Here is a 25,535-nt window from a genome sequence, read left to right on the forward strand (position 1 = left end):
AATCACATGTTTCTTCACACCTCTGCTCAGTTAACAAAAACTGTGCTGTAGTGTAGTAAAGGATGCACGATTAATACTACAATTCTCTCTCACACAAACCAAACGTTACCCCAAACTAAGCAAGTTACTATTAGCTGTTTGAATAATTGACCTGATTGTTGAGAAGTGATTTATGTCACCATTATTTTCCCATTCATCAATAGTTACGAGCAGGTATGAATAACAGGAAATTAAAAAGGAAGAAAAATAATTACTTCACATATATAATAGCTGTATGCCAAAATTCTAACATTTTTAACATGTTCCCTCATAATGGAATTTTCTGTAAAAATCCCTCATTACTTCTCTGGTTGTTCATTGTGTTTAAATTCTTAATAGCTAGTTTTGTGGTTAGGGAGTAATACTGTCTGTGTGTGTTTTAGTGACATAACTGTTTACCTTGCCCTTGAAAGTAGCAATTGATTTGTGTTTAAATGATGAAATAACAACAGTACAGTTGCCACCTCTGTGTCAGGCATTACTGCATGCTTAGTTGATTTTGCCAATCCTCACAACAGCCTTGCAAGAGAAATGATGTACCTCTCCTGGAGATGAGGATGTAGAGGCTTAAAAAGATCATGAACTTCCCAAGGGAACTAGCATATTTTAGGCCATAGCTAGGCACTGGAGGTGTGGGTGTTAACAAGATACTGTGTAAGGTGATAACTAGAAGCAAGCCTGGCAAAGTCAGTTGGGGTTGTAAATGGAAGACTTCAAAGGCAGGCTGAGGAGTGGAGAATTAATTTGGTAGGCAATGTGGAACTAATAAAGTTTTTTGAACTGGGAGCTCAAAACAGCACAGGTGCTCCATTTTTAAGGCTGTGGTTCTAAAATGTGGTCTTAGGACCAGCAGCAACACCTGGAAACTTACTGAAAATGCAGTTTCTTGTACCTTTTCCTCCCTGTTCAATCCTAAGTGCTGGATGATAAGTGATTTAAGGAACCTTCCTGGTGATTCTGATGCTAGCTCATGTTTGAAAACCACTTCTTTAGGAGAAATCTGGCCATGTTCAGCAGGAAGGATTGGAAAGACAAAGAGGAACACTGGGAGGCTGTAGCCAGAAGCCAAGGAGAGGTTATTAGGACATAAGTGTTGGTGGTTTCAGTGAGAATGAAACAAAGGGAAAATCAAAGGAGAAAAAAATGAGGTTTTTCAAGGAAGGAATAATAGGACTTGATGACTAAATAGAGGTAGGAATATAAGATGTGAAGTCAGTATCCTAAGCCTACATGTCCATGAGTATTATAGAACTGCAGGTATATACAAGAGCCATTCAGAGGGGGACTTTTAAAATATTCCTTGGAGATCTAAATCTTACTGTGTTTCATTTACATATTTTATTGAAATGGCTAAAATGTAGACTTTCAGAATCTGATGGCAGGGAAGCTCATTTGGTTACAAGAGAAGGTTGAAACCCAATCCAAGGAAAATAGTCAAATGATCCTGGAGTTGAAAGATGAAATAACCATTTTTAAGAAAGAACCAAACTGAACTTCTGGAAATGAAAAAATCACTACAGGAATTTCAAAATACAATTGGAAGCATTAACAACAGAATAGACCAGTTTGAGGAAGGAATCTCAGAGCTTGAATACCATTCCTTCGAAGTAACACAGGCAGACAAAAATAAAAAAGAATGAAAGAATGTAAAAAAAAGAATGAAACCTCAAAGATATGGGATTATGTGAATGCCTATATTTATTGGCATTTCAGAAAGAAAGAGAGATCAAGCTACTTGGAAAATATATTTGAGGATATAGGCAACAAAAATTTCCCCAGACTCACTAGAGGGGTTGACATGCAAATTCAAGAAATTCAGAGAACTCCTATGAGAAACTATGCAAGGTAACCATCCCTAAGACACATAGTCATCAGATTCTCCAAGGTCAATGCAAAAGAAAAAATCTTAAAGGCAGCAAGAGAGAAGAGGAAGGTCACTTACAAAGAGAACCCCATCAGGCTAACAGTGGACCTTTCAGCAGAAACCTTATAAGCCAGAAGAGATTCAGGGACTATTTTCAATATCCTTAAAGAAAAGAAATTCCAACTAAAAATTTCATATCCTGCCAAACTAAGCTTCATAAAGTGAAGGAGAAACAAAATCCTTTTCAGACAGGCAAATGCTAAGGGAACTCGTTACAATTAGACCTGCCTTACAAGATCTCCTAAAGGGAGTGCTAAATATGGAAATAAAAGAACAATACCTGCCATGATAATGAAGTCTACATATGCACATACAATCAAGTCTACATAACAACCATCTAACAACACAGTGAAAGGATAAAATCCTCACATATTAATATGGATTCTGAATGTAGACAGGCTAAATGTCCCACTCAAAAGGCATGGAGTAGCACTTTGGATAAAGAAGCAAGACCCACTGTCTGCTGTCTTCAAGAGACCCATCTCACAAGTAATGGTGCTGATAGGCTCAAAGTAAAAGAAGTGTCAGGAAAGTGGAAAACAAAAAAGAACAGGGGTTGCTATTCTTGTATCTGATAAAACAGATTTTAAACCAACAATGATCAAAAAGGACAAAGAAAGGCATTAACATAGTGATAAAGGGCCAAATCCAGCAAGAAGACTTAACTATCCTGAATATATACATACCTAATATTGGAGCACCCAGATTCATAAAACAGGATTTTAGAGACCTACAAAGAGATTTAGAGAACCAAACAGTGATACTAGGGGACTTCAACACCCTACCAACAGTGTTAAGCAGATCATTGAGGCAGAAAACTAAGATATTCTAGACTTAAACTCAGTGCTTGGCCAATTGGACCTAATAGACATCTACAGAACACTCCACCCAGCAACAACAGAATATATATTCTGCTCATCTCACATGGCACATACTCTTTAGTTGAATGGCATGTTCAGCTATAAAACAAATCTCAGCAAATTCAGAAAAATCAAAATCATACCAGTCACACTCTTTGACCACAGTGGAATAAAAATAGAAATCAATACCAACAAGATTTATCGAAACCATAAAAACACATGGAAGTTAAACAACCTGCTCCTGAAAGACTTTTTGATAAAGAATGAAATTAAGGCAAAAATTTTTTAAAATCTTTGAAATTAATGACAATGAAGACAAAATATACTAGAATTTTTGGGACAGAGCTAAAGCAGTGTTAAGAAGAAAATCTGTTGTGCTAAATGCCTACATCAAAAAGTTAGATCTCAAGTTAACCTAATGATGCACCTACAGGAACTAGAAAAACAAGAGCAAGCCAACTCCAAAGCTAGCAGAAGAAAAGAAATAACCAAAATCAGAGCTGAACTGAATGAAATTGAGATGTGAAAATTCATACAAAAAATCAACAAAGCCAAAAGTTGATTCTTGGAAAGATTAAACAAGATTTATAGACTGCTAGCTAGATGAATAAAGGAAAAAGCAGAGAAAATCCAAATAAACACAATCAGAAACAACAAAGGTAACATTACAACTGACCCCCATGGAAACAAACAAAAAAATTCTTTAGAGACTGTTACAAACACCTCTGTGCACAAAGAAATGGATACATTCCTAGAAACACACAGCCTCCCAAGATTGAACCAGGAAGAAATTTAAATCATGAACAGACCAATAATGAGTTCTGAAATTAAATCAGTAATACAAAGAAATACCTACTGACCAAAATAAAAAAAGCCCTGGACTAGATAGATTCACAGCTGAATTCTACCAGATATATGAAGAAGAGCTAGTACCAGTCCTACTGAAATTATTCCAAACATTCAAGGAGGAGGGACTCCTCCCTAACTCTCTGAAACCAGCATCACCCTAATACCAAAGACTGGCAGAGACACAAGAAAAAAAAAGAAAACTTCAGGTTCATATCTCTGATGAACATAGATGCAAGAATCCTCAGCAAAGTACTAGCAAACCAAATCCAGCAGCACATCAAAAAGTTAATTCACCACAATCAAGTAGGCTTTATTCCTGGTATGCAAAGTTGGTCTAACATATGCCAATCAATAAACGTGATTCACCACATAAACAATAATAAAAACCTTACGATCATCTCTATAGATGCAGAAGAGGCCTTTGATAAAATTCAGCATCCCTTCATGTTAAAAAATCCTCAACAAATTAGGCTTCAAAGGAACATACCTCAAAATAGCAAGAGCCATCTATGACACACCCACAGCCAGCATCATACTGAATGGACAAAAGCTAGAAGCCTTCCGTTTGAGAACTGGAATAAGACAAGCATGCCCATTCTCACCACTTCTATGCAACATGCTACTGGAATTGCTAGCCAGAGCAAATAAACAAGAGAAAGAAATAAAAGGCATCAAAATAAGAGAGGAAGTCAAACTCTCTCTCTTTATGATATGTTTCTATACCTAGAAAACCCCATAGACTCTGCCAGAAGGTTTCTAGAACTGATAAACAACTTTAGTACAGTTACAGGATGCAAAACCAATGTGAAAAAATCAGTAGCATTTTTATACACCAATAACATTCAAGTTCAGACCTACATAAAGAACAAAATTCCACATACAATAGCTTCGAAAAGAATAAAATGCCTAGGAATATGCTTATCAAGGGAGTGAAAGATCTCTACAATGAGAATTACACTGCAGAAAAAAATCAGAGCCAACATAAACAAATGGAAAAACATTCCATGCTCATGGATAGGAAGAATCAATATTGTTAAAATGACCATACTGCCCAATTTACAGAGTCAATGCTATTCCTGTCAAACTACCAATGTCATTTTTCACAGAATTAGAAAAAAGTAACCTAAAATTCGTATAGAACCAGAAAGGAGCATGGACCATCAAAGCAATCCTAAGCAAAAAGAACAAAGCCAGAGACATCACACCAGCCAACTTCAAACTATACAGCAAGGCTACAAAAACCGAAACATCATGGCACTGGTACAAAAACAGACACATAAACCAATGGAACAGCATGGAGAACCCCAGAAATGAAGCCACACACCTGCAACCACCTGAGCTCTAACAAAGTTGACAATAACAAGCAGTAGAGAAAAGACATCCTGTTCAATAAACGGTGGTAGGATAACTGGCTAGCCATAGGCAGAAGATTGAAACTGGACCCCTTTCTTTCACATAAGGAAAAATTAACTCAAGATAGAGTAAAGACTTAACTGTAAGACCTAAAACAATAAAAACCCTAGAGGAAAACCTAGGAAATACGATTCTGCACATCAGCTTTGGCAAAGAATTTCTGACTAAGTCTCTAAAAGAAATGGGAACAAAAGCAGAAATTGACAAGTGGGACTTGATTAAACAGTTTCTCCACAACAAAAGAAACTATCAAGAGAGTAAATAGACACCCTACAGAATGAGAGAAAATATTTGCAAAGTATGCATCTGACAAGGGTCTAATATCCAGAATCTATAAGAAATCGGCAAGCAAAAAACAACCCAATGAAAAAATGGGCAAAAGACATTAAGAAGCATTTCTGAAAAGAAGACATGCATGCAGCCAATATGAAAAAATGCTAATCACTGTACTACTCTGTTTTCACACTGCTGCAAAGAACTACCTGAGACTGGGCAATTTACTAAGAAAAGAGGTTTAATTGACTCACAGTTCTGCAGGCTTAACAGGAAGCATGACTGGGAGGCCTCAGGAAACTTACAATCACGGCAGAAGGGGAAGCAAGCATGTTTTCCTGTGGTAGCAGGAGAGAGAGAGAGAGACAGAGAGAGAGAGCACGCACAAAGTGGGGAGTACCACACACTGTTTTTTTTTTTTTCTTTTTCTTTTTCTTTTTCTTTTGAGATGGAGCCTCGCTCTGTCACACAGGCTGGAGTGCAGTGGCACGATCTCGGCTCACTGCAACCTCTACCTCCCGGGTTCAAGTGATTCTCCTGCCTCAGCCTCCTGAGTAGCTGGGACTACAGGCGTGTGCCACCACACCTGGCTAATCTTTTGTATTTTTAGTAGAGATGGGGTTTCACCATGTTATCCAGGTTGGTCTCGATCTCCTGACCTCATGATCTGCCTGCCTCGGCCTCCTAAAGTGCTGGGATTACAGGCTTGAGCCACCATGTCCGGCCCAACCACACACTTTTAAACCATCAAATCTAATAGGAACTCACTCGCTCATCACAAAAACAGTGAGGGAGAATCTGCCCTCATAATCTAATAACCTCCCACCAGGCCCCTCCCCTGACACATGGAGATTACAATTCGACATGAGATTTGGGTGGGGATGCAGAGCCAAATCATATCAGTTACTAATTATTAGAGAAATGCAAATCAAAACCACAATGAGATATTATACCAGTCAGAATGGCTATTATTTAAGTCAAAGAACAACACATGCTAGTGAAGTTACAGAGAAGAGGAAACAGTTATATGCTGCTGGTAAGAATGTAAATTAGTTCAGCTACTGTGGAAAGCAGTGTGAAGATTTCTCAAAGAAATTAAAATAGAACTAGCATTTGACCCAACAATCCCACTATTGGATATATATATGAAGCAAAATAAATTGTTCTCCCAAAAAGACATATGCACTTATATGTACACTGCAGCACTGTTCACAATAGCAAAGACATGGAATCAACCAAGATGTTCATCAACAGTGGACTGGATCAAGAAAATGTGGTGTATATAATGGAATACTATGCAACCATAAAAAGAACAAGAGCATGTCGCTTGTAGCAACGCGTATGCTACTGGAGGCCAGCATCCTTAGTGAACCATCCCAGGAACAGAAAACTAAATATCACATGTTTTGACTTATAAGTAGGAGCTAAACTTTGAAGACACATGGACACAAAGATGGGAACAATAGAACCTGGAGACTTGAACGGGAAGGTGGTGGGGGTGTTGGCAGGAATGCTACCTTTCAGGTACTATGCTCACCACCTTGGTGATGGGATCATTTGTACACAAAGCCTCAGTGACATACAAGTTACCTATGTAACCTGCACGTGTACTGCTGGACCTAAAGTAAAAGTAGAAAAAAAATAACAGACTGTGGGTCAAGTTCTTATTAAACACCAATAACTTTTTTCTAAGCTCTTCATATTCATGATTCTGTTATTATTATCCATTACTTATTAACATTTATAAATTGCCTTCCTTTAGGGTTCAGTCTAAGCAGTACATAACTATAAAGTTAATGTTTCCAAACACTGATCTGAAAGGCTAAACATCTGGACTCGAGTTAAACAGTTCTAAGCTTAAAACACGACTCCACTATTTGCTAGGTGTGCAGTCTTGAATAATTGGTGTGGCCAATCTTCAGCCTAAACTTTTGCAAGCTATATCAGTGTGGATGTAGCAATGAGTGGACCACTTGGGGTGGTTGTGAGAGCTACAGTAAATGAGAACATGCCTGCACATAATGTACTGAGTAAATATCAGTTGGTGTTTATGCAATGAGGGAGTCACTGCCTCGTCCAAAACTTCATTGTCTCAATTCATTCAAGAAAATAACCTCCTTAGTCTGGCATTTAAAGCTTTCCGCTATTCACTCCCTACCTCTCCAACCTTTAAACTGATGATCTTTTGCAGAAACCCAGTACTTCTGTTAAGCTGACCATTGTCCCATATACACACTGTCTGTTACCACACCCAGCCTTTGTCTGTTTCTCCCCTCCTCATGTCCAAGTCCTTCAGGGCCCAGCCTGTTAGTGTTTGTGAAGCCATCCCAGCAAACCCTCATCTTTAACGTGACCAATATTTCTAAACTCCTGAAGTTTGACACCTTTTGCTGCTCAATGGACCATAGTCAGCAGTAGACAGTAGCTCAGGATAATTCTGCCCATGCTTGGTCCACTCTCCCCTGACCTTTGGTGACTGTAGGGCTTTGCCTTATCCCTCTTGCTGTGCCCCATGCCTAGCCCCCTGCCAGAGACATGCTTTCTTCATGATGGAAAAACATACCTAACTTAGCTTCTTGATCTTTTTCAAGTTCATTTAAATATGTGTTAGTGTTTTCGGATTTTTTTCTTCTTTGATGATACTGATAACGTTCCCTACAGGAATAACGTTTAACCTATGAAACACTAATTATTTTCTTTCTTCTCAGGATGAACTGGACCTCACAGACAAACACAGAGAAGCCATGTTTGCACTTCCAGCTGAGAAAAAATGGCAAATATACTGTAGCAAGAAAAAGGTAAGATTTTCATTGTGATTATGGTTAATTGGAAAATAATCATTGATTCCATTTGCTTTTCCATTTCACCACTAGAATTGGACAGCTCTTTATAATGTGAAAACCAGATTGAATGTGTTATGTTGTGGCTGTGGTGCTACATGTAGTCAGTGTCAATTCTCTGGATGTAGTTTTTGTCAACACTTCATTGGGCTCTTTTCCACCTGTAACCATCATTCATAGTCATATGTAACTGAGACCCAAAATGACGTTTCCTTACACAAGGCAAATTCCCCCCACCCCTGCTTTTAACACAGCAGTCTGTATACAGGTGGTCTAGGACCAGGTATGGAGGTCACAGCCCTCTACAACCACCTTCTGACAAGTTTCCATTTCATCATCTCTCTGGTATGGCCCCATCCCATGCGCCAAGGTGACTCTCCAGCCCCTTCATGTTCCAAACTAACGATGGAAGAAAGGAAAGGAGGCACAGGCTCCCCCGCTCCCACTTTGAGGGGCACATTCCTGGAGTTATACGCCTAACTCTTTCTCATATCCCACTGCTAGTTGCATGGCCACATCCACTGAAAGGACCAAAGTCTTTATTCTGGGCAGTCACTTCCCATTTAAGATCTGGGGGTTCTATTACCTCAAGAGATGGGGAGAATGGATATAGGGGACAGTGAAACACCAAAACTCTTCTTAATTCCCTAGTATCTGTGGCACCAGGCATCACTCCATGGTGACTGTATCTCCTGAAATAGAGTGCACTTTGCCATCTTTTAAACCCTGTAGCAGATTCTGAGGATATCCCTACACCCATTTTTGGGACTAATTCTGTTCATGGCCACCTTTTGCCATTTTCCCTTCTGTTCCAACAGAGACTTAAACCAGGATGGGGTAGTGGGAAGGGCAGGGCTAGCACCTAACTCTCCAACAGGCGTTGGACACTTTGATGACTCACTCCCGACCCAGGGAAACAGGAACAAACTATACAATAATCCAATATTTTTTCAAGACACCACTGTCAGGGAAACCTTTCACTAGGTGAAACCAATCTGCAGCTTGGGACCTCCATTGTCCCATGTGGCATCTGTCAGCACGCCTGCCCCCTTTGCTACCTTGTGTAATTGCCCTGTGCCACTCTCCTGGGAGCATCTTACATTACTCAATAAAGGGATTCTCTCTCTAGCAGTGAGCCTATGTGAGTGGCTCTCCACCTGACTTTATGCCTCTGATGAAAAGGCACCATGTCTTATCCATCTTTGTAACTCCAGCATCTGACACTTTGAAATGAATGCGTGATGACTGAACCACTGCATTGTCATTAGTTATACTGAATACTGTCAAAAAATGTAAAGCACATTAATTTTCCACCTGAGCAATTGTAATGGGTAGAACTGTGTGTCAGATTCAGTTCTGGTGGCCTTTTCTGAGAAATGTGGTCAGCCATAACCCCTCAGTATGATTATTTCCAAATAAGGAAATTTGGAAATTTTCTATCAGGTTATTTCCAAACTGAAGCCTTAAGAGTTCTTAATCCAGTAGTAACCAGTAAAATGTCATTGTGAAATAAATGTCTTCCTCTCCTCTTCTGCTATTTCTCTTTATATACATTGAACCAACTAGAAAACCTCTTTTTTTATTGAACTGATTGTCATGGCTCAAGAAACAAATATAATACACTGAGAAAGAATTTTAAAATGGAATAAAATGTGCTCAGTTCTGAAACTGGTATTATATAGCCTTTGGAAACAAGGGAACTTTTTGCACTGCCATCTTAAAAACCTGCTGCTATTCCGTGGTGTGTATGTGCCACGTTTTCTTCATCCAGTCTGTCATTGATGGAGATTTGGGTTGGTTCCAAGTCTTTGCTATTGTGAATAGTGCCGCAGTAAACATACGTGTGAATGTGTCTTTATAGCAGCATGATTTATAATCTTTTGGGTATATACCCAGTAATGGGATGGCTGGGTCAAATGATATTTCTAGTTCTAGATCCTTGAGGAATCGCCATACTGTCTTCCACAATGGTTGAACTAGTTTACAGTCCCACCAACAGTGTAGAAGTGTTCCTATTTCTTCATATCCTCTCCAGCACCTGTTGTTTCCTGACTTTTTAATGATTGCCATTCTAACTGGTGTAGGGACATGGATGAAGCTGGAAACCATCATTCTCAGCAAACTATCGCCAGGACGAAAAACCAAACACCACATATTCTCACTCATAGATGGGAATTGAACAATGAGAGCACTTGGACACGGGAAGGGGAACATCACACACCGGGGCCTGTCATGGGGTTGGGGGAGGAGGGGAGGGATAGCATTAGGAGATATACCTAATGTAAATGACGAGTTAATGTGTGCAGCCCACCAACATGGCACATGTGTACATATGTAACAAACCTGCACGTTGTGCACATGTACCCTAGAACTTAAAGTATAATAAAAAATAAATAAATAAATAACCTGCTGCTAGAACTGAGAAAGATAAATCCTCAAGTTGCGGGTATACACAGAGGACATTGTCTATTTTGGCTCATTCTAGTGTAGATTTTTTCTGAAAATTAGGAAACAATACAAAGGAGGGATTGAGAATGTTCACTAGAGGAAAGAAAAGGGCAGGAAAATGGGAGCAGCTTACTGAGGGGAAAGTTTTCTTCTTTCCCAGATTTTATTACTCCCTTAACAGCAATAGAAAGTTAATCATGGAAACTACTGCCCCTTAGATTAGAAAAGGCAAACCCTGGAGAATAGTAATGACCTCGGGCTTGCAGCTGCTGCTCATTTTTCAATTTCCACACCTATCGAATCCCCTTGAAAACCTCATCTCAAGTGCGCATGATGGGGGGTTTGCTTCTTCTAGGAGGATGGATATGGATGTGGCCACTGGCCTCAGAATCCCACTTTCTGACGGATGGGCCTTTCTTATTAGTACCTGACTGGATTGCACAAACCTTTGAGAATGCGCTTCATTCCAACAGCTTGGCTTCTTTATATGACTTAGCAACCAGTGGGAAAGCCATTTTAACTCTTTAGGGAATCCCATGGGTTCTAGATTTGCCTCACTTTAAAATGGATGATAGCATTGCTTGACCAAAGATTTTCTTAATTTGAGCTTCTAACACTGTTAAAACTCTACTGTGCCTGTGGTCTGAAACTGAACTTTTTGGGCACTGCAGTAAATTGGGAAATACACAATGAATATGAGAACACGAAAACTGAACCAGGAGAAAGATATTATGTTTACCTCTCTTCAGAGAATGTAATTTCCTGAAGGACAGGTTGCCCATTCTCAGAATAGAGCCCCGTGGTGGCCATCCTTAATATTAAGAGCAGATTATTTTCCTTGGAACATCTCTCGCATAGCCTTTTCAAATCAGGCTTATCACCAGCAAGCCAAGCCACATCCCTTTCTCAGACTGGAGGAAAGCTACACTCCTGGGGCTCTGTCACATTTCCCATCTTTCAAGATTAGAACACGGGGCATTACAGACATTCTCACACATAGTAAAGTCATAGAGTAAGGGGCCTCTGAAGCCAACCGAAACAGATGGCGTGAGTTGGTGAAAAGCAAACTTTCCATGTAAAAATGAACAGAAGTTGTGAAGGCCAGTGAGCCTGGGACCTAAAGACAGGGCCAGCCTTGGCTCAGCCAAGTGTCTGTTTCCCTGTCCAACAGTGACTTGAGTCCCGGCAGCAGCTATCTGCTTATCAAGCTCAGTGTTCATTTATGAAACTTCTCTATCTATGTCTCTGGTTGAAAACCTATTTCCAGAGCCAAAATCAAAGCAGAAAATATTTCTCAGACTAAAACAATTCAAAAGAAGTTAACTGGAATTTTGTCTAATTGAGTTATCTGGGGGAGCATAAGAGATGGATGTTGAGGCCTTGTTGAAAGTCCAAACAAATCTAAAATGTACCACACTGGTTCGTCATCCTTACTTTGTCATAGACTCAAATCCACTGTCTTTTTTTTTTTTTTTTTTAACTTTCATGAAAGGTCCAAAAAGAGTTCTGTTAGTTGGGATGGGGTATTTTCAAATAGGAAATGTTTGTGTTTCTTATCTTTAAAGGTAATTCCCTTTTTAGTTCCAATCACAACATACTCTTTTGTTTAAATGAGGTTTTTCCCGGTCTCTAGCCAGAAACTGCATCTGTTAACAATCTTTTGGATTTTAAACTGAAGCTTTTTAAACAATGAACCATCTGACCACAAAAGGCATCTGGCCATTGCTGTATTTGCTTATTGTTAACATGATTTTTAAATCCTGGGAACAGTAAGGAATAAGTCTTCAGAGAGGAGAAAATAAAGTGGGTGTATACATGTATTATGCTGACAGCAATCTTATCAGCACAGGAAGAAATCATCTTTAATTGCTGTTCTGCCCAGAAGCAAATGTACAAGTTGTATCACTTAACCAGTCCTTATTAGTATCCAGAAAATGCTTATACCCCTTCTTGGGCTTCAGAGTTTGCCAAGTTAAGTAAATGGGGATGTAGACACTGCTAGCTGTGATGACAGCAGATATTTGAGGCAAAGATCAGGACTTGATGATTGTGCCTAATTTTTCCTGCTTTGTTTCTGATCTCTAAAGCCAAGGCCTAAGTAAATGGTATTAGATTGGTCATATTACATTTCTGTATGTTTTGAGGTCTACTTTGGGGAAGGTGAATTTTTACTCTGCTGCCGAGTGTGTGTTTGATTCTAGCCTAATTATATCATTCAGTAATCTTGCCTATCCTGGCTGCAGCTCAGCTATCGTGATTTCTGCAAACTGTTGATCTGGTGCTAGGTACATACTGAAGACATCTAGGGAAAGTGGCTGAAAGTTCAGCTAGTACTTTTCATTTATTCCTTAATTTGGTTTGTATACCCTGACTGGATCAATTCCTGACTCTTAGCCACAGAAAGGAATTCGTTCACCACATGCACAAAAAGATTAAAGTTGTATTGTGTGTGGCCATGGGGATGCAGTTCTTTCAGTTCCTGGAGAGCTGAAGCCCTCCTGTGTTTGCAGTGCTAGAGAGGCAGTAGCTTGATCAAAACACAGATTTACACAGATTTAAAGAAACATATGTTAAAGTAGTGGAATTAAAGACAAAAGAAACCATCCATTTTCTACACAAAGTAGCTGGAAAATGAGGAGACGAGATGAGACATTGGTCTTCTAGTTCTTTCCAATATCCTAATGAGAAAAGGGGTAAACTGGGAAGGGAGGCAATGGCTGGGCACTGGGCCTAAAGATGTGAGAGGGAAGATAAGTTAGATGTCCTCTTCTTTCTTTTACTGTGGTTGATTAAATATACAGTAGAGTGAGCATTGGATTTCCAGGTGCCCATTTTGCTAGGTGTTAAGATTTGGGAGAGGGAACCAGTAAAAGGGAAAAAACTAGACTTCAGTGACAATATTACTAGACTTATTAAGAAGTACCTGGTTTGGTCTTCTGCAATTGAGTTTTTAACTCCAGTGATGGGTTCAAACTGGCATTTGTACTCTTACATGATAAGAGCTTATAGAAAGTGGCAGAAGTAGCAATGATTAGAAAGAAATTTGTCTGCCTTTCCTCCCTACCTCTCTAAAGACTATATAAGGGAAGTACAGTAGCTGCAGGACAACCAGCATTCTAGACTCTGCAGGCTCTGAAATTCTCTCTCTTATCTACATAGTCCCTGGCATTGAGAGATGAGGATTTGTGTATAAGCCCAGATTGAAACAGTAAGAAATAACAAGTTTCAGGTATCTGGTGTTTTACTCACCGAAGCAATGCAGTTGGTAAAGCATAAGGCAAATTTGTGTGTGATTTGTTTGATGTGTATTGAGTATCTTTTCTGGGGCGGAGAAAACTAGACAGAGAATCTAGACTCTTGGCTAGATTCTGAGGATTATTTAAAAAAATAATAAGCCAAATTTCTTGGAGTGGATGGTCTCGGTAGGAGAAGCAGATAGAATCAAATAATAAAGTGTTGTCATAAGCTCCATAAAAGGGTAAGCAGACAGGCTCTGGGGCACAGAGGAAGGAGAAACCAACCTCTAGGGGTGTGTGTGACTAAGACAACCATTCCTTTACCACTTTGACCCACCATTGGTTACAGCAGTGAGAGCTGATGTTGTGCTTTGATCCCATCATCTAGAAACCAGCTCCTTTTTCAACATTTGAGCTGTGTTCACATGTACTGTACACTTTCCCTTTTGATTTCTATCTTGTTCTCTGTCCCTTTTGCCATTGCTTCAAAGGTCAAGTTTGGACTATTGACCGAATCTAATATTTACTAAACACAATTTGTAGAGCCTGTTAGGAAATCTGTAAAAGGCTTGAACTTTTGAACAATGAAGTCAGTGCAGGGGAAGACTAAAATAATTGAAGCTTGTTTATTCTGAGAAAGAGAGAGTCAGATGGAAACTCCATCCACTGGTTTAGTGGATATGCTCCAGTGAAACTGTATTATTGGTCAAAATATTACCAAATTCCACTTGGTCAACAGGAGCTGCCCCAAGCCCTCCCAGTAAAAACCACCTTGCCAATCTGGCCCTTCTCCCAAGGGACCACCAGTCTTCCCCCAGGATTCTAAGGACTGAAGGGCTAACTCCCAGCATGGCACAGCCAGGAACTTCGCTGCCCTGTTCCCACACAGCATCACTGGTCTTATTATTCATGGATCCCCTTGTTATACTGGTTGACCAATATTTTGAACATTGACCTGCAGATGTTGGCCAACGACATTTGGTAATGTGTGTCCAGAGCTTGGAACATTCCTCTTCTAGAAAGTGATAAGAGATGCAGAAAAGGAATTATGTGTGAGAAAGTTTTTGGCAATGTTGTCTCTAAAAGCCAATGACTGTAAGCAACTTAGAGAAGTATAGCTACACTATAGCCATAGTCATACTATGCATGCAGACAGCAGAGCATCTTGTAGCCAATGAAAAGTCATGTTTCTAAAGAAATTTTAATGACATGGGAATCTGCTCAGTGTATAATGGCAAGATTTTTAAAAAGATACAGTAGTCTCATCCCCTCCCATCCGTGGTTTTGCTTTCCACAGTTTCACTTACCTGCAATCAACTGAGGTCCAAAAATAGGTGACTACAGGACAGTAAGATATTTTGACAAAGAGAAAGGGAGACCACACTCACATAACTTTTGTTACAGTCTATTGTCATTGTTTTTATTCTCTTTTATTATTCTTGATAATCTCTTACTGTGCCTAATTTACAAATTAAGCTTTATCATAGGTATGTATGTATGGAAAAAAGTGTATATAGGGTTCAGCACTATCCAATATGGAGTTTCAGGCATCTACTGGGGGTCTTAGAATGTGTCCCACACAGATAAGGGGGGACTAATGTGTAAAACTTTGTAATTAGTATAATCAAATGTCTGCCAAAGTGTATATAAAGAGGTAGGTGGACAGAAAAATAATTGTGAGCTTAGATTATGGGTGATTCCAAATTTTATGAAACATATTATTCTCCTTCTTACCTTAAAGTAGTTTTTCCTGGTTGCAAAAAATAAAATTTCTCTGTTTAAAAATGCATGCAATGTATTTTATATTAGGTTTTAGCCAGAGAAGCGGGACCACTGGGACATGGTCTGTTTCTCTCTGTCTCAATGGATGTGGTTCAGCTTAGCCAGCTTGAGCCTTACAAAGCCACCACATATTTCCATTAAAATTAGGAGGAAAAAATAAATATTTAAAATGCAGCCAATGCTTGTGTTGTCAAGACATTGTTGGCATATTTTTTCTTTGTCCAGTTCAATCTCTCTCTCTCATTGTCTCTCACTTTTTACTCTTCCCCAGAGAGAGTAAAACAAAGATTAATCCATAAACCACCCAGTTTTTTAGCACCATTTACCTATTTAGGCAGTGACTCTGAAAACGTAGTGATGTGGTCCTGATGAGATGCCCTCGGTTTTCTGCCCAGAAACCCATTGAGGCCATGTTTCTCATTGCCCTTGCATTCCTAAGTGCTATAATCTCAAAGCTAGTGACCCATTTCCTTTCTTTATTCCCTCTTTATTGCAAAAGTCAGCACTATTAAAATGAACACCAAATTTTAGATATGAAGTGTGAAATACTGTTCAAAGATTCTCTGCCTCTGACAGTCAAAAGAGTAAAAAGTTATAGTCTAACAAAAGGCAGTTGGTTTTTGAATATTTATTTGCCTCCTTCCTCTAATTCCTTTGTTTAATGATACCAGTGTTGGGCATTATTTTTGTTTTCCTGTCAGCTTTACCACTTGTGTCATTCCAGCTGTGTCCCTACAACCACCCCTGCCTTGTGTATCCAGAATGGTCCTGTGCTCACAGTGTGTGCATTTTCATAAATGTTGCTTCTCAGTAGATGCTCATTCTCCTTAACAAAGCAGCAGTAAGTGAATGTACTCATAGGCTGAACCAAAAGATTAGCTGTCTTTTCTCTTTGGTGCATGGAGAATTGAATAAATCTGCAAAATTATGGACAAACTTTTGGAGCCATCTGTTGGGGTATAACATTCTGGTTCTGTAGCGGCCTCTTTGGGGATGGATCTTCTCCAAAAGCCTTTCAATCCAGGGATCTTCATGTAGCTTTCCTGAATTACATTTGTCCCTTATAATTGTTCCGAACTATAGTATGATGTATGTGTAATACAATTTTTTTTCTAAGATAAATAGAAGCCAAATAAATACTTTACATAGTTAAAAGCCATCTAAAAAGTAATCTTGGAAGGGAGGATACATCCATTTACTAGTTGCATGACCTGGGGCATGTTAACCTCTCTAATTTCTCACTTCTCTGTAAAATGAGATTAACTTTATGGGGTTGTAGTGAAAATTAAATGAGATGCTATGATTTAGTACTTATCAGAGAGCTTGGAGGCATGGTAACATTAGCTATTGTCATAGTCAGTGGTAACAATGATGACTATGCTTGTAATAGTAGTATGAACTGAGTTTCTGCTTATTCACCCATATGCTGACCTGGGATTAATCTCCATTTTCTTGAGTGATGTTGATGTCTGGTTTTCTCAGAACAATAGTGATAATTTCAAAAGTGTTAAACTGCAGGATATTTCCGAGGCAGAAATAGTAAGTTAGGAGGTTCTATTATAGATAAGGGAAGAGACCGAGAAAGTCACTATGCTCATCACCAGAAGTTGGTAAAAGGAGGACTCATTTGGCAAAAGTTCCAGGGCAATGGTGAACAAAATGCAGTCCGTTGGCTTTTGGGTGGGACCCTGGACCTGATTTCCAGAATTAAGGAACACCCTTAATTTGTGTTAGGGAAGTCTCCGGTCCAGAGAAAGTCAGCCTGCACTGAATTTTTTTTCCTCTTAGCCACCGTGCCCTCCACAGGCCTTCAGCATGCTACTGACCAGGTGTAGCCCATGGAGGAGCTCACATGAGTGGGTTTGCTTGGCAGGCAGTTGTCAACACCAACTGAAGTCAAGTCTGGAAAGTGGGTATGTGTGAGTTTGGCTACTTTTTAAATAAAATTTAAATTCCACTCTGCTGTCTAGAAAAGGTAGGTGGTTGATGAATATCTTTAGTTTTGAAATAAAAGTATTTTTTGATGAAAACATTGCTGCTGCTGTTGTTTGCAATGGGGGAAAATCCCTTTATAGGACCGACACAAAAATATTTCATTAAGTAAGCCAATTTTTACAAATAAGTTATTAGGTTGGAGTGAGCCAGATTTACAAATGCCCTGTTAAGCCACAAAATTTGCTCAAAGTTGCAGCATTGTAATTCAATAGTGCATTCTAGCTGTGTTATTTCTGAAGTGAACAAAACAAAACTTCAGTGTCGGGAAGATAATAAAATAACGTTTCAGCACATTTGGAGATAATGTTATTATTAGAAGTCTTAAACCTAATTACCAGAGCAACTATTCTAGGTTCCAATAAATTGACACTCTGAAAATTTCTAAAAGAAAAAACTAACCTCTGATAATTTTCCTCTCAATTCATGAGATAAACTATTGCTTTCTTTTTATTTAATTTTTATTGTGAAAACGTTAAATGTACAAAAAAGTACAGAATATAATAAATACCCATATTTAACAAATGCTAATAACATTTTACCATATTCACCTCAGATTTTTTTTTAAAAAGACATAAAACATAAATATAGTTGAAGCCCAAAGGTGACTGCTCTTCTGAAGGTGGTTTTTGTTTCTGTCTTTTACTTATCCATATATTTATAGCCTAACTCCATGTGCATTTATTCCTAAACAATATATGCTATTTCTCTGTTTTAACTGCTGTATAGTATTCCATTTTATGAACATGCCACAGTTTAATTATTTTTATCCCCATTAGACCATGCTTGTTTTCAGTTTTTCTTACTATTTAAAAAACACTGTGATGAACATGTTTGTGCATATGTTCAATAGTCTATCTGGAATAGACACCTAAACATGTAGTTACTGAGTTGTTTGATATGAACATTTTCACCTTTAATTGCTCTTCAAAATGGCTATAACTTACACTGCTGTGAATTAGTTGTCAGCCATGTGAAGAGTTGATACTGTCTGAGGGAAGGAAACTAATATCTCATTGCTCTGATCAATCATTTTATGAAAGTTTAAATGTTTCCAGTATAAGAAACTGTCATTAAAGTTTTTCAGTTTTTCCCCATAAGTCTCACAAGTCAAATTGATGTAAAAATTACTGTAATACAAAGTGCTCATTAAAAACAAAAACTCAAGGTTTAGAAAATGAAAAGTATTCTATTCAAATACATACAAAGCCATACAAAAGTACAAAATATTAGAAATATATTGAGGTCTAGATGAGTGAACCCTACACAGAGCAAACCAAATAAATATTGAGTGAATTGTTCATATTGTTCAAATGAACAATTCGCTCAATATTTATTTGGTTTGTTCTGTGTACAGTTTATTCTTCCTTTCATCTAGACCTCTTTGCACCCTGATTTCCAGACAAGGCAAATTGTGTTTCCATCTTTAGCAAGCTCTTGACTGATATTTGCCATCACTGAACACAGGAAGTTCCTCTGAGGCATTTGCCACTTCCCTGGTTGGTGACTAAGGTGCAGGTGCAGAATCAGCACATCTGCACAAGCAAGCAGATGGACTGTTGCTGGACTCACGCAATCGGCCCCTTCTTCCTCTAGCCAGAGCAACTTTATCTTGAGCATTTCTTTATAAAAATTTTGAGACTCTCTCCTCTTCCTTGATTCCTTTGGATATTCAGAAGTTGAGAGGTCTAACTTGCTGTCTATCCCCTATTCCTAAATTTTAAGCTCATTTCTACAGACAAGTCAATTTGTGGATTTGGGGGTTGTTGATTCCTTAGCCTGTAAATACTTTGTTCTTCACAGAATTGTAAAACCAGTGAAAAATGTGTCTCCTTTGTGGATCCATCTCTCCTTGTGCTTTCTACTACAGGTTGAGTATCCCATATCTGAAACTTTAAAATCTAAAACTTTTAAAGAGAGTGCCAACATGACTCTCAAAAGAAATGCTGATTGGAGCATTTTGGATTTAAGATTTTCAGATTTTTGGATTAGGAAAGATGAACAGGTAGGTATACTGCAAATACTCCAAAATCTGAAAGAAAAAAATCCAAAATTTGAAACAATTCCAAAATATCCAAGCACTTTAGTTAACCCAAACTTGCATTTCTTTAGTGAGTAACACCCCTTCACTCAAGGTCTTGCATTCCCTGTAACTGAGGAACACCAGGCTGGAAGAGAATGGAAGAGAATGTCCTTGTGTTTGTGTTCACTTGTAGTCCAACCATAACAAAAATAAGTTAGCAATATACAGCTGAGAAAAAGTAAGACAGATTGGTTGGACAGCCCAATTAATGGGGAGTCATGGGGAGCATGAGGGTAGTTTGTCCTGTGGAGCTCTCTTTTTCCCTCTTAAGTGGGGGCTAGAGAAGCCACTCCCTCAGCATTCACTCAGGGCTTGTCACTCATGCCCGCATTGGTATTGTACCATGGGAAGAATGCTCCTGTCTTGGCTCCAATTCCTGGAGGAGACTTGGAACATAAGCTCTGAATGGCAGTCCTGGAGGGCAGTGGTTCTTGACTGCCACAGAACAGCAATCTTTGGTCCCCAAGTTACTCTTTTTTTTTTTTTTTTGAGATGGAGTCTCACTCTGTCACCCATGCTGGAGTGCAATGGCGCAATCTCGGCTTACTGGAAACTCCGCCTTCTGGGTTCATGTAATTATCCTGCCTCAGCCTCCTGAGTAGTTGGGATTACAGGTGTCCACCACCATGCCTGGCAAATTTTTGTAATTTTAGTAGATATGGGGTTTCACCATGTTGGTCAGGCTGGTCTCAAACTCCTGACCTCAGGTGATCCACCCACCTTGGCCTCCCAAAGTGCTAGGACTACAGGCGTGAGCCACCATGCCCAGCCAGCCCCTAAGTTATTCTTAAGCAGGTTCCTTTTAACAGCTCTGGTGCAGGACAAATTTGGCTGTGTGTCAGTTGCTGGGGTAGGAGTCCGTGACTGTCTTGGAACCATCCATGGTTGTCACAGAATGCTTATCAACAGTGCTCTGGTGGAACCAAAATTCTAAATGTGACTATGCAAGGCCCTTTGAACACCTTGCCTGTGCGTGTTGAGGAACAAGGGCATAGCTCCATTTTATTTCCAAAATTCTTCAATCTGCAAGTGCAGAATTTCACTAGGCATGAAAATGAACTCCTGTAGTGTCCTGTGGAACTCAGAGTGAGTTTCTTTAGAGAGTCTGAGCAAATAGTTTCAGTCATCTGAGTAAATAGTCTCTGATGTATATCTCACGTCTGAGAACCCACAAGTAGCTGTTCATTCTGGTTACCACCACCCCAGTGGTCCCTCGAGGGACATACAGCACAGTAGACGTGCTAGATTGATGCACACCTTTTGTTACAGCATTCCTTAGAACTGTGGCTTCCTGCGCTGGTTAGCAATGGAGTACTAATAACCTCAAGCAAAACTGGCATAAAGGTTTATTTTGATTGCTAGCTCTGAACAACTGGGGGTGGATGCCTGGAGCACTTTGGGAAGCATTCAGAGGTTATGAATGATCTCAGTAAGAATACCGCCAGGTGTGATGGCTCACGTCTGTAATCCCAGCACTTTGGGAGGCTGAGGCGGGGGGATCAGTTGAGGTCAGGAGTTCGAAACCAGCCTGGCCAGTCTCTACTAAAAATACAAAAATTAGCTGGGCATGGTGGCGTGTGCCTGTAATCCCAGCTACTTGTGAGGCTGAGGCACGGGAATTGCTTGAACCCAGGAGGCGGAGGAGGTTGAAGTGAGCCAAAATTGCACCACTGTACTCCAGCCTAGGTGACAGAGTGAAACTGTGTCTCTAAAATAAAATAAGATAAATAGCAGCATCTGCCATGACAGATGGTGGAGAATGTGGCTTATGTGGGAAATATTTGCTATCCCTGTCCTTGAAAGCTCCTCTTGCCACTAGATTATAATCAGATTCAAGTAGCATATTCCATGCTGTCTTTCCTTTGAGCTTCTCTCTGGTTCTCGGCTGACTCTCCAAGTGGTATGGCCCATACTTTCACAGAAAGACTGCCTGAAGGCTGCCTGTCTTCACCAACTCCAACTCTAGGAGATAGGATTATGAAAGACATCAATATGGAAAGAAATAGCCCCTTTAGAAGGTATATCAAAGAGGAACAAAAACACTTTTCCTGTATCTTTCCTATATATATTTATTTTTTCACTAATAGCTCCAGCACGCCTAATACTATTGAATCATTTCATTCTTGATGTATTTCAGAATTTCTCCTCTTTGTAGAGTAGGGAGAAGCTTTGAGCTTCTTGTATATTAGAATGTGCCACTAATAATTTGGGATTCTCAAAATTCCTTATACTTTAGGAACCTGGTAACTTGTAGCACTAGAAATGGTTACAGTAGCGTCTACCAAAGAATAACCACCCTTAAGTTACAGTCTTAAATTCTGTTATTCTTCAGTGTGGTACAGAGCAACATTGACTTGTGCAGTATCCTTTTATCTGTCCCCATACATAAGGAAAAGCATTTTGTTTTCTCAATTTCTAAGAGGTACTTCCCTATGTCTCCATATTGAGATGTTTCTGATACAGTGGTGTCTTCTAACTAGTGCTTTTCTTTCTTTCTTTTGCCACAAATGCTGTCATTAATTCAGGAGTACATTGTAGAGTTTACAGTGGTCTAAAATTAGAAATACAGTTCTGACTGTCCTCGGGGTTTGCATCAGCACTTTCTTCTCATTCTGAGGATGCATCCGTGAATGGAATATGCCCTTATGTGCTTACTGTTAACCCCTGATTCTCCTTTTAGCTTAATTACTCTTTTCCAAAGGGTCCTCTCGTTATAGCCTTGTGTTAAACATTATATTGCAAATCATAAACACACTTTGATTGTTTTCCCATGGGCTGGTTCCAGAACATCAAAACCTGCTTTATGACATTCTGAAAGGTGGGTTTGGTAGCTACAAATGTGGTAGCAAGATGTGAGGCAGCAAAGGCCATTGACACCACTGATTGAATTTGCACACTACATAAGGGTTTAGCAATGTGTGTCCGAATACGTTAATTTACAAACCAACTGGACCACATTGTACCTGGGTCTGTAGCACTCCATGGTGACACATGTGGATCAAAGATTTGGCTCTTAAGCTATGTAGGAATAATTTGTTTTATGTCATTGCACACTGTTGTGTCATAGGCACAGTGCCTGCCTGCAGAGAAATGTGGGGTTGTATCATTTCTGAAAATAATAATTGGAGAATATTTCTTTTTCTTTGCCATGAAACTGAGGGGGAGTTGCCATACAAATTGGTTTCAGATGTTGGAGTTGTACTGATTGAGAATTTTAGGCTTCAGTCATATGCCATGCTGTGAAGTGCTTTGCCAAAGTAATGACTTGTTAAAACAAATAAAGTAAGTGTCTCATAGTTTGGGAAGTGGACTGTAAAATCTCAGTTCTTAGTTCTAGGTAAGGCTTGTGGCTGCTTTCTTAGATGTACCAGGTGCACATAAAATGTATTCCCCCACATCCCCTCTAACCACCCTGCAACTCCTTGTAAAGTCAGCTGAGGCTTGTTCAGGAAAGAAGGTGTTGGAGCAGAGGGCTCCTGAACTCTTACAGAAATGGGGTGATATTGTTGCTCTTCTGTTTGCTGCTTTTCCCCACAGGGTGACTAGGTCTCTGTAAAGTGGCACTCTTTTCTTGCTTTTCTGGGTGTGTGATTTTGGGGAGAACAAAAATAATAGCTATGTGCTATTTCATTCAGGCCATTCAGAAACTCCGATGATTTTTACCAGTGTAAATAAAGTTTGTGATATACGGAAAATATTAATGTGACATTTTGTGCTATCAGGGAAATGTCTCAAAGGATTTTTCCCAGGGGAGTTCAGGAATGCTTGCACTGTATCTTTACTTTGAAGTTAGAAGATCCATTGGTAAAAACCAGGGCTTAGTAAAAAGGCAGGAGAGTTAACAAACACTTGACTGTTTTTTGTTTTTTGTTTTTTTTTTAACATGATGACCAGAGAGAGTGAAGTATTTAAATAGGCATACTTTTTTGTAGCTATACTTGCAAAGACTTAGAATCTATTGTCGGAGTCAACTTGGAATCTTCTCAGAACCTCTCAACTCTAGAGTTCAGAAATGTGTAAGTCTAGGAACTGCTAAGTCTGTCTCAGGGATCACTCACAAGGAAAGCAGGGAACTTTGTTCTTTTATTCATGTATTCCAACACCCAGAATAGTGCTTAGCTCATTATATAATAGAATTCAATAAATATTTGTTAGATGAGTAAAGGAATGAGAAGGAAAGCAAATGCCATTTTAGATTCCACTCAGCATTGTAGATATGAGCTTAGTGAAAACAGTTCTGCTCCTATCCTGCCCTTGAGAAGCCCTATGTTTAGCAGTGTAGTATTAATGCTGCCACAGAGTTTGGCTGTCTACACAAGTATTTAGATTTTTAAATTCTGCCATGTCTTTGGGAGGTTTAGTAGACTGTGTGTTACTCTAATGTGGCATCCAGGTCTAGACCAAACTGTTAGGGAGCAGCAGTTGAGTATAGCCTCTTTTCTGGCTGGAGGGTCTAACCTCACTGAGTTCACAGCTTTTTTTTTTTTTTTTTTTAATCAATAGTGCAGGAAGACTTAGTAATACCCCAAATACTTAACCAACAAATTCCTGAGGGGGATAGAGGACCAAGTGCTCCCTTCCAAGGGAGATGGAATGGAATGGTCAGGAGCTCAGTGGTCTCAAGTTTGAGACTCAGTGATGCACAGATAGAAACCATACCATACAGCCTAGGCAGGGCAACAGAAATAGACAGAATTGACGTGTAATGGTCAGAATGGGATAGATGTTCTTGAGCAAGAGCTTTGGGCAAGCCTGGGCATTTAGGTAATTTAGATGCGAGGAGTCTAGAGCAGAGTGTTAGTCATGCAGTGTGGCCTCTACATTATACCTTTATAGATTGTGTTTTCTTCAACCAGGAAGTACTAGTCGTGCATCTTTTATTTTGCTAAGCTGCAGTTATAGTGAAATGGAGTAAATATCAGATAGATGAAATATCCTGTCTATAGCACTCTTCAGAGTCATCTCTACTTTTGTCTCAAGCTTATTTCACAAATCTGTCAATTATTGTTTAAAAACCTGATAGCACTTCCAATTGTTCTTATCCATGATAGGCAAATTGAGTCTGATACAATTGGCTGTTGCCCTCTTGGCCAGTTTTGCATCTGTTTGTAAACTCTTTCAAATATCATGATGCTTATCATAAGTCTATTCTTTGGGTTCTCCTTTGAACCAGTTGTAACATCTTCCTAGTTCTCTCATTTATTAGCAAGTTTAGTAAAATATTTGACATGGATTCATGCTATGCTTTTAAAAAATTATTCTTTACCAATACGGAATTTTAAACAGAGAATTGATAAAGAGGGAGCTAACTAATTCTAAGTGATCTGAAATCCTCAAGTATATTTTATTTTTGAATACGTGATATGGTAGCAAGAGGCTTTCTTTGGGCAAACATGGCATTTTTTATTGGCTCAACTAGTCTTTCTACGTGCATAAACCAAAGAAAAGGAAGGAGCAGAGCCCTGAGGGTCAGAGGAGGTATCAGGTTTCATATGAATACATGGAAGAAATTCCTATGACATGTGAACGGATGGTTATACAGGAGAATAGCGGAGATAGCAAAAGTCATCCGGAGGTGTTAAAAACAACGCTCTAAAGGGACTTAAACGTCCCTCCAAATTTCTTGACAGCTGGTGAGTCAAGGTCCTAGTCATGTAGTTTCAATTTTGTTAACTTAGATTTATATTTTAGAGGTAAAGCATCCTCAGTCTTATAATGAGAAAACCCATTTTGCTATTTAGTTTATGGCCAACTTTGTTAAAATATGTATACTTAATAAAGCAAGGACTATACATG

General features: G+C 39.2%; 1 protein-coding gene across 2 annotated transcripts in view; it reads left to right on the forward strand.

Annotated features, from left to right (window-relative positions):
• Window positions 1–25,535, forward strand: part of DAAM1 (dishevelled associated activator of morphogenesis 1) — a 180,981-nt gene that overhangs the window by 92,322 nt on the left and 63,124 nt on the right. For both annotated transcript variants that reach the window (XM_025392188.1, XM_025392187.1), the window contains one exon: window positions 8,067–8,156. In XM_025392188.1, the coding sequence (XP_025247973.1) occupies window positions 8,067–8,156 (90 nt within the window). The remainder of the gene's footprint in view (window positions 1–8,066; window positions 8,157–25,535) is intronic.

Source organism: Theropithecus gelada, chromosome 7b (genome assembly GCF_003255815.1).
Source record: "Theropithecus gelada isolate Dixy chromosome 7b, Tgel_1.0, whole genome shotgun sequence".
Classification (NCBI taxonomy): domain Eukaryota; kingdom Metazoa; phylum Chordata; class Mammalia; order Primates; family Cercopithecidae; genus Theropithecus; species Theropithecus gelada.